At 38.8% G+C, this 14,261-nt stretch overlaps 1 protein-coding gene across 3 annotated transcripts in view; it reads right to left on the bottom strand.

The window, feature by feature from the left end:
• PSMD1 (proteasome 26S subunit, non-ATPase 1) overlaps positions 1–14,261 on the bottom strand; it is a 104,597-nt gene that overhangs the window by 14,723 nt on the left and 75,613 nt on the right. Inside the window, exons 19-23 of one of the 3 annotated variants that reach the window (XM_001925902.8) lie at positions 11,948–12,050; positions 6,211–6,380; positions 3,664–3,756; positions 1,462–1,548; positions 522–668 (exon numbers count right to left, since the gene is read on the bottom strand). In XM_001925902.8, the coding sequence (XP_001925937.3) occupies positions 522–668; positions 1,462–1,548; positions 3,664–3,756; positions 6,211–6,380; positions 11,948–12,050 (600 nt within the window). Of the gene's footprint in view, positions 1–521; positions 669–1,461; positions 1,549–3,663; positions 3,757–5,892; positions 6,381–7,374; positions 10,235–11,778; positions 12,051–14,261 lie in introns of those variants that run through there. The other 2 variants (XR_014830192.1, XR_014830193.1) reach the window with 2 other exon arrangements.

Below are 14,261 nucleotides of genomic sequence, written 5' to 3'. Positions count from 1 at the left end.
GTTTCTAACATGAAACATTCTGTCTTAGAATAAATTAAATGGCATTAAGACCCTTTTCTAATTATAAAATGGAATGCTCTAAATCCTTATGTATTAACTGGTTCAATCTTTACCACATTCCTATGCATTAGGGATGATAATTCTTACTTTACAGCAGTGAAGACTGAGGCAAAGATGATTAGTAGCTGGTTTAAGGTCACATAGGCCGAAAGTGGTAGAATCATTCAGACTCAGGACGTCTGGCTCTAGCATCTACAGTCCTAATCACTATGCAGTTATCAGGAACGTCCATGACATAAGCCTTTGGTACATAAAAGGTGTCTGAAGGGTTACACACACACACACAAAAGTTCACCCAATTCTCTATGGAATGGAAGGGAAGGTTCTCTTTTGCTAAGACATTTATTCGTACTAGAGAGCTTTCTCTAATACTCTGGAGATTTATCTTTCTCTATAAAGACTCCATTGCCTTACACACTAACATCTTACTAATACATAGGTAAGAGCCATTGGTAACTTACTGGTTTGAAAGGCTGGTATCTACAGGTCTCTGGCATGCTTAGGACCTTAAGTTGAGCAGGCATAACTCGGGCTGGGTTATCCAATAACTGGAAGTTTGGCTCAGGTTCTTTTTTCTTCTCTTTTTCTTCCTTTTTCTCTGCCTCATCCTAGAAAATTAAAAGAAAATAGCCCCGTAAAGGTTCGCTTATGTTCTACATTACTGAATACTGTTCAGTAAATTTACTGAGCAATTACTAGGTGCAAAAGGTGGTTAGGATTAGATATAATATAAGCAGAACTAAAGTGATACCAGACTTAGAAAAGAGAGATGATAACTCTGCTTGAGGGTAAAAATGGTATTTAACTCAGTTGTAAAGAATGAGGTTTTTCTATCAGCAGAGATACTTAAATAAACAATATTCTCTTTGCCTGAAAGGGCCTTTCTTTTCCCATCGTCTTGCTGTCTGCTGAAAATCCTACTCTGCCCTCTAAAACACATTTTATAGTTGTCATTTCCTCCAAGAACTCATTCTGGTTTTTTTCCTTTTCTTTTTTAGCCACTTCTCGGCACATAGAATTCCCAGGCCAGGGACTGGATCTGGGCCACAGTCATGACCTAAGCCACAGCTGTGGCAATGCCGGATCCTGAACCCACTGTGCCAAGCCGAGCATCAAACCTGCATCCCAGTACTCCCAAGACACAGCCAATCCCATTGTGCCACAGCAGTAACTCCCAAGAACCCATTCTTGATAGGCACCCTTTTATTCTTGGAAGGTATAAGTCTTGGGCATAATTTCTAAAGTCTCTTCCAATTAAAATTATATGAGTCCCCATGTTTGGAACACAATCATTATTTAAAGAAAGCCAAGAGCAAAGTACAGCAATGTTCAACTAAGGAAGAATCTGGACCATGACAGAGATAGCTACATCAACCCATGTGACCACTAAATTATACCTACCACTTCCATTTTTTCCTCCTCCTTCTTTTCCTTTTCTTTTTCCTTCTTTTTAGCCTTGGCAGTAATAGATAACACAGCAGTGGAAACCTAGAGGAGTAGACAGGGTAAATGGTCGTGATCCCTTACTCGGATACAAATATACAAGGCCAAAGAACTCAGTTCTACAAGACTGCTTCCTGGCAGAACAAAATAATCTGGGAATATAAAGATAATTTACTGCTACAGTCATCAGGTGAACCTTTAGTTCCTAGAGGCTTATACATGTCCAATATAACTTGAACTTTTTTTGATCTGTAGCCTACCTTGGATATGAATTTTCTATCATAAGTTTCTTTTTTCTTTTTTTGGCTTTTTAAGGCCGCACACATGGCATATGGAGGTTCCCAGGCTAGGGGTCTAATCAGAGCTACAGCTGCCGGCCTACAACGCCAGATCTGAGCCATTGCTGAGAGCTATACAACAGCTCAGGGCAAGGCCAGATCCTTAACCCACTGAGTAAGGCCAGGGATCAAAGCTTCAACCTCATGGTTCCTAGTCGGATTCGTTTCCACTGAGCCACGACAGGAACTCCTCTATTATAAGTTTCTGAGACAGAGATTTAGGTGTTGTATGCTTTTTTCTTTATAGGAAAAGCATTGGAAAACACAAAATTTTTCTCTAAATCTGTTTTCTCATAAACAACTCTTACTGGACTAGAGGCCCTGCAATGGTAATAACACAGTGGGTGAGTGATTAGCCCGCAGTTATCCTCCTTGATGGGCCTCACTGAAATCAAGGTCAAACAGGGACTCTGAAAGGCTTGGCAGTACTGGAATAAAGCTGGTTTTGTTTCAGACACTAAAGACAGGGCCCTGAAACACAGCTGATGAACAAGATATTGCTGTCAAAGTACATCATCACCTACCACCCGCAAACTTGGTCAACTGCATAACTATCCCTACTTACACACAAAAATTACAGCAAATAATCAACAAATGGCTAAAATGGAACATTCTCTTCAGAGAAAAAATCATTTTCCTAAGCCTAAGGTGTCAGAAAGGATAATTTTATTGTGAAAACTAAAGGAACAAGTGCAGCTCTCAATTTCATTGCAGTGTAATTTTATTTTTTTGGCCGTGCTCAGGGCAGGCAGAAGTTCCAGGGCCAGGGATCAAACTTGCGCCACAGCAGCGACCCAAGCCATAGCAGTGACGATGCTGGATCCTTAATCCACTAGGCCACCAGGGAACTCTGCACCATAGTTTAATTTAACACGTATCAACGAGTGCCTTCATATATGCTGGTAGGAGCACAAACTGTTATATCCATTTTGAAAGGAAATTCAGTTAATGCTTATGAAAATAAATCATGTGCATTACTCTTGATCAAGCAATACCACAATCTAAGATCCTCAACTATAGATACACTTGTATAAATGCACAAATATACACATATAAAAATTTATTTCAATTTCATCTGTAACAGTGACAAATTAGAAATAACCTAAATGTCTATCAGATAAGGAACTGGTAAGACAATGATATATTCATAAACGGATTGCTCATTACCCTTGGAAAAAATGAGATCAATACACATTGAAGTTAAAAAAAAAAACAAACCAAAAAAACCCTGTTAAAGTGAAAATAATATGATACAGAACATAGAATTATTAGAGAATAATTCTATTTGTGGTCAAAAAAAGTATTGATATTTGCAGTGAAAACATTTGAAGGGATTTACATATTGTGATTCCTATCACATGAAACTCGGATGATCAGAAGAGAAAAGGACTTTGACTTTTTCTTCTTGTATAATGTTGGATTTTACCATAAGGAGTATTAATTAATTAATTGCTTTTTTTTAGGGCCACGCCTGTGGCATATGGGAGTTCCCAGACTAGGGGTTGAGTCGGAGCTGCAGCTGCTGGCCTATACCACAGCCACAGCAAGAAGGGATCTGAGCTGAGTCTGTGACCTACACTGCAGCTCAGGGCAATGATGGATCCTTAACCCACCAAGCGAGGCCAGGGATCAAACCCACATTCTCATGGATATTAAGCGGGTTTGCAATCCACTACACTGTGCCACAATGGGAACTTCCAAGAAGCATTATTTTTAAAATACTTAATTTAAAACATAAAAAATATTTAAACAAACCCAAGTAAAAAACTAGGCAGCTCTGACATATAAGTACAAATGCTGCTCAAAAGAACAAAGAACCTACCTTTTCCTTTTCTTTTTCTTTTGGTACTTCCAGAGGGGCAGGATATGCAAACGTTGATGGTTTACAATTTGATTTATACTGAACTTTCGGCATCTGAAGAAATAAGAGAATTTCCCCTCTCTATTAAAATATTCAAAATCCAGATTTAAGTATTCTACACTCCCAACAATCACACAGATGCAAAGGGATGCCAGCAGTTGTGATCCAGGCTAAATTACACAGCTATCCAATTGTTACCTCCACTCCTCCCTTAAAGGCATCTGTCTTCTTTCATTGAAATAGTTTCGAGGTGTTTTACAGAACTACTGTGGTTATCTATATTTTCCTGGAGCTCTGTGCCTCTGAACAGTCATCCTTTTTTTTGGTCTTTTTAGGGCCGTACTGGTGGTATACAGAAGTTCCCAGGCTAGGAGGAGACTCACAGCTGTCACTGCCAGCCTACACCACAGCCAGAGCAACAAGGGATCCAAGCCACATCTGCAAGCTACGTCACAGCTCCCAGCAACGCTGGATCCCCACGAGTGAGGCCAGAGATTGAACCTGCGTCCTCATGGATACTAGTTGGGTTCGTTAACCATTGAGCTATGACGGGAACTCCATCCTGTATACCCAACTTGCATGTCCTTTCCCTGTACCACACTAACAACCTCTACAAGTCTGTATACAGTTATTATACCACATAATCCTACTTTACAAGAGTCTAGAATCAGCCTGATGGAAAAGTCAGCTTTGCATTACTTACTGACCAGGTTTAAAATTCTCAAGTCTTGATTTTTCTCTATTTATCCAATTTGGATTGATAGAGAATGGTAGTAAAGCCTCACACCTACTAGGACAAGCCATCTTTTCTTTTCTTTTCTTTTCCTTCCTTTCTTTCTTTCTTTCGCTTTTTAGGGACACACCTGAGGCATTTGGAAGTTTCCAGGTTGGGGGTCAAATCAGAGGTGCAGCTGCTGGCCTACACCACAGCCACAGCAATGTGGAATCCGAGCTGCATCTGTGACCTACACTGCAGCTCAGGGCAATGTTGGATCCTTAACCCACTGAGTGGGGCCAGGGATTAACCCGCAACGTCATAGATACTAGTCTCACAGATACTAGTCAGGGGGGTGGGGGTGGGGGTTGTTTCCACTGAGCTACAACAGGAAATCCGTGATCCTGTCTTTTCCATCCCACTTTCATTGCAAGGACTGGAAAGGGACATCATAAAATCAGGTGCCAAAGGAAAAAGTCCCCCCAAATTATACAGTATGTTTAACCATAATGTTAAAAGTTAGGGACTGGGAAACCAAAAGATTCCTGCTTTGAGAGATAAAACTGCTCAATATACAAAAATATGAGCAGTTTAATACTGAAACACCAAAGGATAATTAATTGGCTGTATAGCTATACTTAAAAAAAAAAAAATCAGTTCAATGAAATAATCTTTACTAGTCATTTTTTGGCCAAAGTTTTTTCCACCCTGAAAATTGAATAGAATGTTTTAACAGCAGTGGTGAGCAGATATAAGTTATTTAAAGGTCACAAGCCTCTGAGAAGATGGAAGAACAGGAATGTGAATCATCAGGCCATGGGACTGAGAAAGACATAAGCAAGAACCCCATTTAAAAAGAAATGGTGTGATGACAGGGAATATCGCTGACTTAAGTGACTGGTTTCTTACTGTCAGTTTCCCTGGCTCTTCACGTTTGGTCTCGTTTTCTGCCATTACCAAGGGGAAATCCTCCTCTCGTTTTTCCCTTTAATAACAATCCTATTTTCCATCAAACACTCTAGCATCACATAACACTGGAACACACCACTATCTCAAATCCTCCCTCCTTAGTAAGATCTAGTTGAGGTCTTCCTTGCCCAGATTATTACCGCAGCAATGAAACAAATTTCCACTGATACCAGAATGATGTTTTTAAAACGCAAATCTCATCATGTCATTTATCTGCATGAAATCCTTTAATAGCTCCCACAGATGTTTAGCATTAGATAAAATTGATTAGTGATCAATAAACCTTTTCATATTTTATTATTTTATTTTATTTTAGTCTTTTTGCCTTTTCTTGAGCTGTTCCCGCGGCATATGGAGGTTCCCAGGCTAGGGGTCGAATCAGAGTGGTAGCTACTGGCCTACACCAGAGCCACAGCAATGCCAGATCTGAGCCACATCTGTGACCCACACCACAGCTCACGGCAACACCGGATCCTTAACCCACTGAGCAAGGCCAGGGATTGAACCTGCAACCTCATGGTTCCTAGTCAGATTTGTTAACCACTGCGCCACGACCGGAACTCCCCTTTTCATGTTTTATATTTTGCCCTCTTCTTACCATTCCCTCTCAATTGGTTTATCCAAGGTTACAGTTAATAAGGAGACCTGATTTTCAAATCTTCCAACGTACTCCTCTCAACAAGGTGAAGACTCATTTTGAAGGGAAAATACTTTATTAATGAGATGCCAATTCACCTTTAAAATATCGTGAAAATCCCCATGAGTGGGTGGTGAATAGGTTATGGTGAAGACGTTATTATAAAGCTAAAGTTTCACAAACATACCTTTAAGTCCTTGTTAAGGCCAATGACACAGGTAGGGGTATATGCCAATGACAAGAAGTGTGAAAGAGGAAACCAGAACCAGAACTGGGTAAACACAAGGACACCAACCACAGAAGGCATATGGGTGTGCCCAGTTCTGGACTGCAAGGAGATTGTGACATTATGACCACCTGTAGAAAAGGAGAGAAACCACAAACATGAATCCAACAGGGCAATAATAAAGATTTCTAAGTACTGCACTAGGGAAGAATTTGGTGATTATCTTAGGAGTGTAGTTCATAAAAACTAGTATGGCGTCACTGGAATTATTTAGCCAGTGGGCCATCTAGGGTCTCCAGTTTCTAGGGTCTCCAAAACTGGAAGTGCTAGACTCCGGGCAAACCTAGAACTTCTTTCTATGCAGATAGCCATTTTTCAAAAACTAAGCCTAAAGGATATCAGAACTGTATGCTAAATTAAATATTAATCTATATTGTACACTGGCTTTTAACATGCAAACAAAAAGGAGAATTTCAGTCCATATCATATTTGTGTGTATATACATATCATACACAACAGCAAAGAGACAAAGTAGATTCTTTTTGCCTTAGTCATGTCTGAATGCAGGCAGCTCCAAGGTTACCTAGCCTTGTGACCCTGGACAAATCATTTTACCTCTAAAGTCTTTTTTTCTCATTAGCAAAATGAGAATTTGAACTTGGGGATCTGAACTATAGCACTGCCATTAACTAAAGAAAAATTTTGATCTCTAATCCTTGATTCAATAGAAAAAAATATGAAGCAGCACAAGCTGTAAAACAATGAAATCACAGCTAATTCTTTTAAATCAGAAGAGATCTGGGGCTTGGAACCCAACCTGCTTACCCACCCCTTGCCAGATCCCTTACACTATCCCCTGAGGGAGGGCAGAGAGACAGTTGGAAAGCTCGTGAACAAGAGCAAAGCTTCACGCATCAGTTAGCTGGATATTTATTGGGCCCTTTTACGGCTGAGATTCCAGGAGGCTTTGGGGATTGCAAACTTGAATGTCTTTAGGAACTGGTCAGTAAACAAAGGAGAAAACTTGGACTAGAAGTAGTGGGGATTGAAGCAAACTGAAAAGTTTTTATTATAGTTAAAGAGAACATGTTATAAGGGGTATATAGATCCAGGGTTGCCATGTAATTTTTTTTTTTTTTTAAAGCACCTTTGAATCTGAATTTTGTCCAAAATTCTGCAAATTCTGCTAGGCAGGCAAAAAAACATGTTATAAATAGGCAGATGTGGCCCATGGGCTGCTGGGTTGCTGCCTCTGCTCTGTAGTAACAGAGTTAGTGCTGGACCCCAGAGATTTGAGACACACATTTTTTAGTTTATACAATACAGCTTATAAAACTAGGGCTTATCTGTGCCTCATCACCATCCTAACCTGAACTCCAATTCTGTATCTCCTTTGTTCACATTTCACGTCTCTTCGTCTCAGTATCTCGCAGGTGCCTTTAAGTTTTGCTTAGAGTTAGGAAATGAGTACTAACTTTACTAAGCCAAAAAGCATTAAAATTTTTTTTTTATAAGAAGCAGGATTCTACCGTTCACCAAATAATCTATATTTTATTAATACTCTTTTTTTTTTTTGGTCTTTTTAGGGCCGCACCCATGGCATATGGAGGTTCCCAGGCTAGGGGTCTAATCAGAGCTACAGCTGCCGGCCTACACCACAGCTCACGGCAATGCCAGATCCTTAACCCACTGAGCGGATCCTTAACCCACTGAGCGAGGCCAGGGATTGAACCCGTAACCTCATGGTTTCTAGTCAGATTCATTTCCACTGCACCACAATGGGAACTCCGATTAATACTCTTCTATAGGTGTTTCATTTAAGATTTTACCCAGAAAAAATCAGGTATACTTGAGTTTTCCCAACAGGACTGAGACGATTTATATTCTTTACTATTTACTGTCTATTTATATTCTTCCGTATTCTAACCCCCACATTCATAGAATGCTTACTATATGTTGAGAATTTTGAACAAAATACTGGAAAAAGTTCTAAGGAGCCTCTAATCTAGTGAAGACAGATAATTAGATAATTAAAATAAGGCATAAAAGTATGATATAAACCTGGGTATTAGTGGGAACACAGAGCTAAGCATGGCCCACCTAATCCACAGTGGAGACTGAAATGCTTCCTAGAGAATGTGACATTTGATCTAATTTTAAAGCTGAATTTCCTTTTATTTCAATGAGACTTATCTTCTCCAGACTTAGCAACTAGTTAGACTAGCCTTCTGTTCTAACAGTCTGAGACTGCATATAAAACAAAGGCAAGTTTATGCTATTGATAGAGTTTATACAGTTTTGTTTGGTTTGGTTTCTTGGTCACACATGAGACATGTGGAAGTTCCTGGGCCAGGGGATGAACGTACACCACATCAGTGACCTGAGCCACAGCAATGGCAATGCCACATCCATAACTGCTAGGCCACCAGGAAACTCCGAGTTTACAGTTTTACAAACGTCAATCATAAACATTCTTAATCTTCAGCTTTTCTTCCTGAAGAGACCAAATCATTGAATTCCCATCAACTTCAACTTCACTCATTCCTTTGAAGTTGCCTGCTCCAGTCTTTCTCTACTACCACTAGCTTCTGAGAGACAAATTACATGACTAAACATTTTTCTAATGCAGTTGCAGCACAGTTTCCTAGGAAGATCGGATATCAGCAAAGTGAAAAGAGGTAAAAGAATAACTTCATGTTCCTGGTAGTGAACACAGCAGTACAGAACTTTTACGCACTAAATAACAATAAAAGACCTAAGGCAAACATGATTATACATTAAGAGAGAAATGGAAAGAAGCATCAAACTTTGGTTCATTACAGATCAAATAGATACCAAAAAAAAAAAAAAGAGGTAGAAGGAGAGAGGGGCTCAAAGAGGAAGGAGGGGAAAACAGAGAGAGGGCTTCTAGTGAATCAGCCTCCCCCAAATTTAAATAAACAACTCATATTTAGTAAAAACCAGCAAAAAACTGTAGTAGTACAGGTTGTAGCCTAAAACTACAAACTTCACGAGGTAGCAGCTAAAAGAAAAAACAAGAGTATGCAAATTACTTCTAAATTCTATTTAAAAACCAATTACCAAAAGTAGAGAATCTGAAAAGTTTACTCACTATATGATTCCAAGTACATAACATTCTGAAAAAGGAAAAACTAAAGCTACAGAGATAGCAAAAAAGACCAGTGGTTGCCAGGGGGTGTGGGGAGGGAAGGAAGGATGAAAAGGTGGAGCACGGAGGATTTTTAGGGCAGTGAAACTCCTCTGTATGATACAGGTCATTACGAGTGTTATCAAAACCTACAGAGTGAACCTGAATGTAAACTAGAAATCCAGCCAGTTAAGTGTCAAGTCTTAGTACAGACATTCCAGAAAAAGCAGCAGCAATAAAAGAAATGATGATGAACACTGAATCTATTTTAACATGAAACTAAGACTAAACTGGGAGAATTATGATTTCACAAGAGAATGTAAATGTTATAAGCCACGACAATGTAAACATGATTTAAAAATACTGGAAGGTGGCAAAGAATGAGAAAGGAGAAAACTATGTACTGTTTATACATAAGAGAGAATCAATACCAAGAACTGAAATGGTTTACTTTGTCAAAAGTATCTACAGAACATTTTCCTTACTTTAGTCAGCTGCAAGGAACTATCCTTAAGTCAAAAAGAAAAATATTAATTGTATCTTAAACACTATCACTTAAACTCTGCCTTAAAAATTTAGAAAACAGCACCAACATCTGAAAAAGGAAAAAAAAAAAAAAAAAAGCAAATAAAAGACTTGAGCAAAAATAAATAATTTAGGTGAAAAAATTCTAATGAAATTAGAATGAGAAAAGGTGAAAAACAGTAGTATCATATAAACATATCTAATCAAGAAGAAAGAGAAAAAAAATATTAGAAAGGAGACACATTAAAAAAAAAAAAAAAAAAAAAAAAGCCATTGGAGTTCTCATTGTGGCTCAGTGGTTAACGAATCCGACTAGGAACCATGAGGTTGTGGGTTGGGTCCCTGGCCTTGCTCTGTGGGTTAAGGATCCAGCGTTGCCGTGAGCTGTGGTGTAGGTTGCAGATTCGGCTCGGATCCTGTGTTGCTATGGCTCTGGCGTAGGCTGGCGGCTACAGCTCCGATTAGACCCCTAGCCTGGGGACCTCCATATGCCGAAGAAGCGGCCCTAGAAAAGGAAAAAAAAAAAAAAAAAAGGCCATACACCCTGGCCAGACAACATCCCAATGTCATAGGTGGCACCCAAATAAATTTATCGATAAAAATATATATTGAAAAGAATGAGCTCAAAAAAACGAAACCAAAACCAAAACCAAACCAAAACAAAAGCCATACAAGGGAGATTTCCTAAAATTGTAAAACAAAGATGCTGAAAATCTTGATATGATTTAAAAATACTCTCATCAAGTAGAAAACTTCTAGATTAACAAAACAACTTAAGATACCAAAAATTTCAATTCCTTTTCCCGATCGCCTTTAAACTAGGGTTATAAACACATCTCTAGTTGATCAAGAAGAGTGTTTTTATTAGAAGAAATTAATATAACTAATAAGTTTGAGAAAAGCTATCTAATAAAAGAATTACTAAGATTATCTTGAGATACTATTTTTTACCTTTTAAATTAGCAGAGGTTAATAAAAAAGATTGTATTCTACATGGCTAGGGTATAGTTTGAAAAGAATCACATACTTGAATAATGAAACAGTTATGCCTGTTCCCTTATACCCTAGGGAGTGTTATTGTCATTGCCAATAACAACAGTGAAAGAATAGTTTGAACGAACCCCAAGTCCAAGGTACTAAAGCACATCATTCTACTTTGGAAGGGCAGCTCACTTCTGAAATAAACCACAGCGTAGCGATGAAAAGTGTGAATTTGGGAGTCACTTGGTACTGGGCGCTATGTATTTACTATGGAAATAGTCCAGGTATCTTATTTTGGGATGATCTGGCCACTAGAATTTGTCTAAAACCTATTTTTTTCCTCAAAAAATTTTCAATGTCAACTTGTTTAAAACTGATGTATACTATGAAAATTAAAGGGGAAAAAAATCAGCCTACACTCATTGAGTACTTTACTAAGTGGCTGGGACTGTTTTAATTGCTTTAGATGTATTTTTAATCTCTCAAACACTATGAGGTAGACTTCACAAGAAAACAGACATAAAGAGGGGAAATATAGCTAGTACTGTAAAGAGATTCAAACCCTAATAGTCTGTGCTCTTAACAACTCTACCAGAGTATTTCTTTCTTTTTTTTTTTTTTTTTTTGTCTTTTGTCTTTTTGTTGTTGTTGTTGTTGCTATTTCTTGGGCCGCTCCCGTGGCATATGGAGGTTCCCAGGCTAGGGGTTGAATCGGAGCTGTAGCCACCGGAGCCACAGCAATGCGGGATTCAAGCCGTGTCCGTTACCTACACCACAGCTCATGGCAACGCCAGATCCTTAACCCACTGAGCAAGGGCAGGGACCGAACCCGCAACCTCATGGTTCCTAGTCGGATTCGTTAACCACTGCGCCACGACGGGAACTCCATCTACCAGATTATTTCTATGAACTTTAGGCTCCAAATTTTCTCCAGGAATAATTTGCCCCAGACTCAATTTCTACTATGTCATATAGTTAGAACACATATTTCCTTAAATTTAGTTTAAATAGATAAGTAAACCCGGAAGATTTAAAAACATTTACCTGCATCCAGTATGCCCTGGGCCAGAATAGCGCCAAACTTGGCCATGACATCATCATGTTTATCATTGATGACTTTGGAATACAGCTGCCTGAACTGATTCACCTGAAGGAACAAGAAAAAGAATTATAGTCTATTTCTATTCATTTGCTGTATCATTTTAGTGCAGGGAATAGATTGCTCATGTGGTAATGAAACCTGAGTTCTGAATTCACAACATTCAAAAAGAGAGGGATCTCGACCAGATTCGAAGGCAGAACAGCCCCACGGGTGAAATCACCGATATCACGACTTTTCTGATGTGGAAGCACCAGCTCTGCTTTCAATCCTCATTCCACAGTGGATGATTCAGACTCAGGGGAATGCTCAATGTGAGTTCATACTTCAGCACTGTTAGTCAGCAGGCTTTAAAGGTTCAAGGGAACATGAAGGCGTTCACTGCATTGTGAATTACCGCTATCCTGCTTACCATCAACCTACAGATTTCCCCATGGGCACAGTTCTTTTTTTTTTTTATTTTTTTTTATTTTCCCACTGTACAGCAAGGGGGTCAGGTCATCCTTAGATGTATACATTGCAGTTACAGTTTTTTCCCCCACCCTTTCTTCTGTTGTGACATGAGTATCTAGACATAGTTCTCAATGCTATTCAGCAGGATCTCCTTATAAATCTATTCTAGGTTGTGTCTGAACAGTTCTTCAATATTATCTTAAAACAAACTACTCTTCACTGCAGCTGTGTAATGTACATATGGTTTAAGTATATTCACATATACATGAAAGATTTTCATTATGCACACACATTAGTTTCTTGAGGACATGACGCAGTAATCACTCTTACCAAAAGGACACACCAAAATGGAATACTTGCGGGTTCATTTAGAGAGGGATTACTTTACTGGTAATTTTTGTTTGCATTCCCCCCACCCCCGCATTTTCTAAAACTAAAATATATTACTTTTATAATTAAAAATATTTATAAAATAAATGTTCTTATCAAAATACCTGTGATTTCTTTAAAGCTGGGGGATAATAAGGGAAATATTTTACGCTTCTTGCATGTCTTATACTTCACTATTTTCCCACCAAGTGCATATCAAATGGTAGGCACCCGGGAAGATGTGCGATTGCTCCAGAAGCACATGATTGTGGAGTGTCCTGAATCCGTCAAAAGCAGAAAATACTGAATTTGGGCTTCTCAATATAGTGATTTTATCTACATTATATATTTTTCCAGAATCGCTTCCTCTTTTCATTCATCTTTGTCTGGGAGGCCACATTATGATATAGTGCAAAGTAATACAGAATCAGACGATGCTGGCTTATAAGGTCTCCAGTACACAGTTTGGATACATGAGTTAGCTTTTCTAGGTCTCAGTTTCTTTATCTCGCAGGGACTGTAGCACCCCCGCACGCACACGGCAGTTGCATATGAGGTAATATAAATGTTATGTGTGTGGATAAGGCATGTTAAAGTTCAGTAAGCACATGGCTGTCTTAGCATCCCAGAGCAGAGTTTTACCAGTCCTTCTTGACTATCATCTCTGCGTCCTAAATAGTGCTAACAAAATGGAATTCTTTAGGGTGGTTCTCACTTTTTATTCATAGGCAGCAATAAGAATGTGATGAAAACAATAACCTAACTCTGCCATTACCCCATTACCCAGCATGTGACCCTTTGCAAGCCTCTTACTTCCCTGCATCTTACTTTCTCTAACTATAAAACTCGGCATGAGATTAATACAAAATTCCTCACTAGTTTGAAAAATCCTAAGGTTTGATTCTTTTACTCTGGTTCCACAGGTCAAATTCCTTTGATTCTGAACTTGTTTTAGATGAGCACTCACATTACCTTATATAGAATGGAAATTTTATGTGCTAAAGGTTTACAAAATATTTCATGAACTTAAAAAACACTGGACAAAGCACCGTATGTACATTATAAGGAAGAATTTGTATATAAAATCACACCCAAAACAATAGGGCAACATTCAGTGAAACTGAAAGATGTAATTAAAAAAAAAAAATCAATGTAAACACATGATGGGTTTATTCAATTAATATTAAGTAGACTAGTACTTTCTTTCCTTTTTCCTTCTTTTTCCCCCTTTTTGGCTGCCCCGAGGCATATGGAGTTCCTGATCTGAGCCACAGTTGTGACCTAAGAGCTACAGCTGTGGCAATGCTGGATCTAAACCCACCGCATTAGGCTGGGGATCCAACTTGTATCCAGCACTCCCAAGACACTGCTGATCCTGTTGTGCCACAGCGGGAACTCCAAGTAGACCAGTACTTAAAAAAGCTAGTTTTCATCATT

The sequence above is a fragment of the Sus scrofa genome, chromosome 15 (genome assembly GCF_054392235.1).
Source record: "Sus scrofa isolate SSC_HxYL_T2T_F1_AM1 chromosome 15, Sscrofa_HxYL_maternal_Yorkshire_Landrace_v2.0, whole genome shotgun sequence".
NCBI classification, from domain to species: domain Eukaryota; kingdom Metazoa; phylum Chordata; class Mammalia; order Artiodactyla; family Suidae; genus Sus; species Sus scrofa.
Note: the sequence above shows the minus strand (reverse complement) of the source record. Positions and strands in the feature narration are given on the sequence as shown.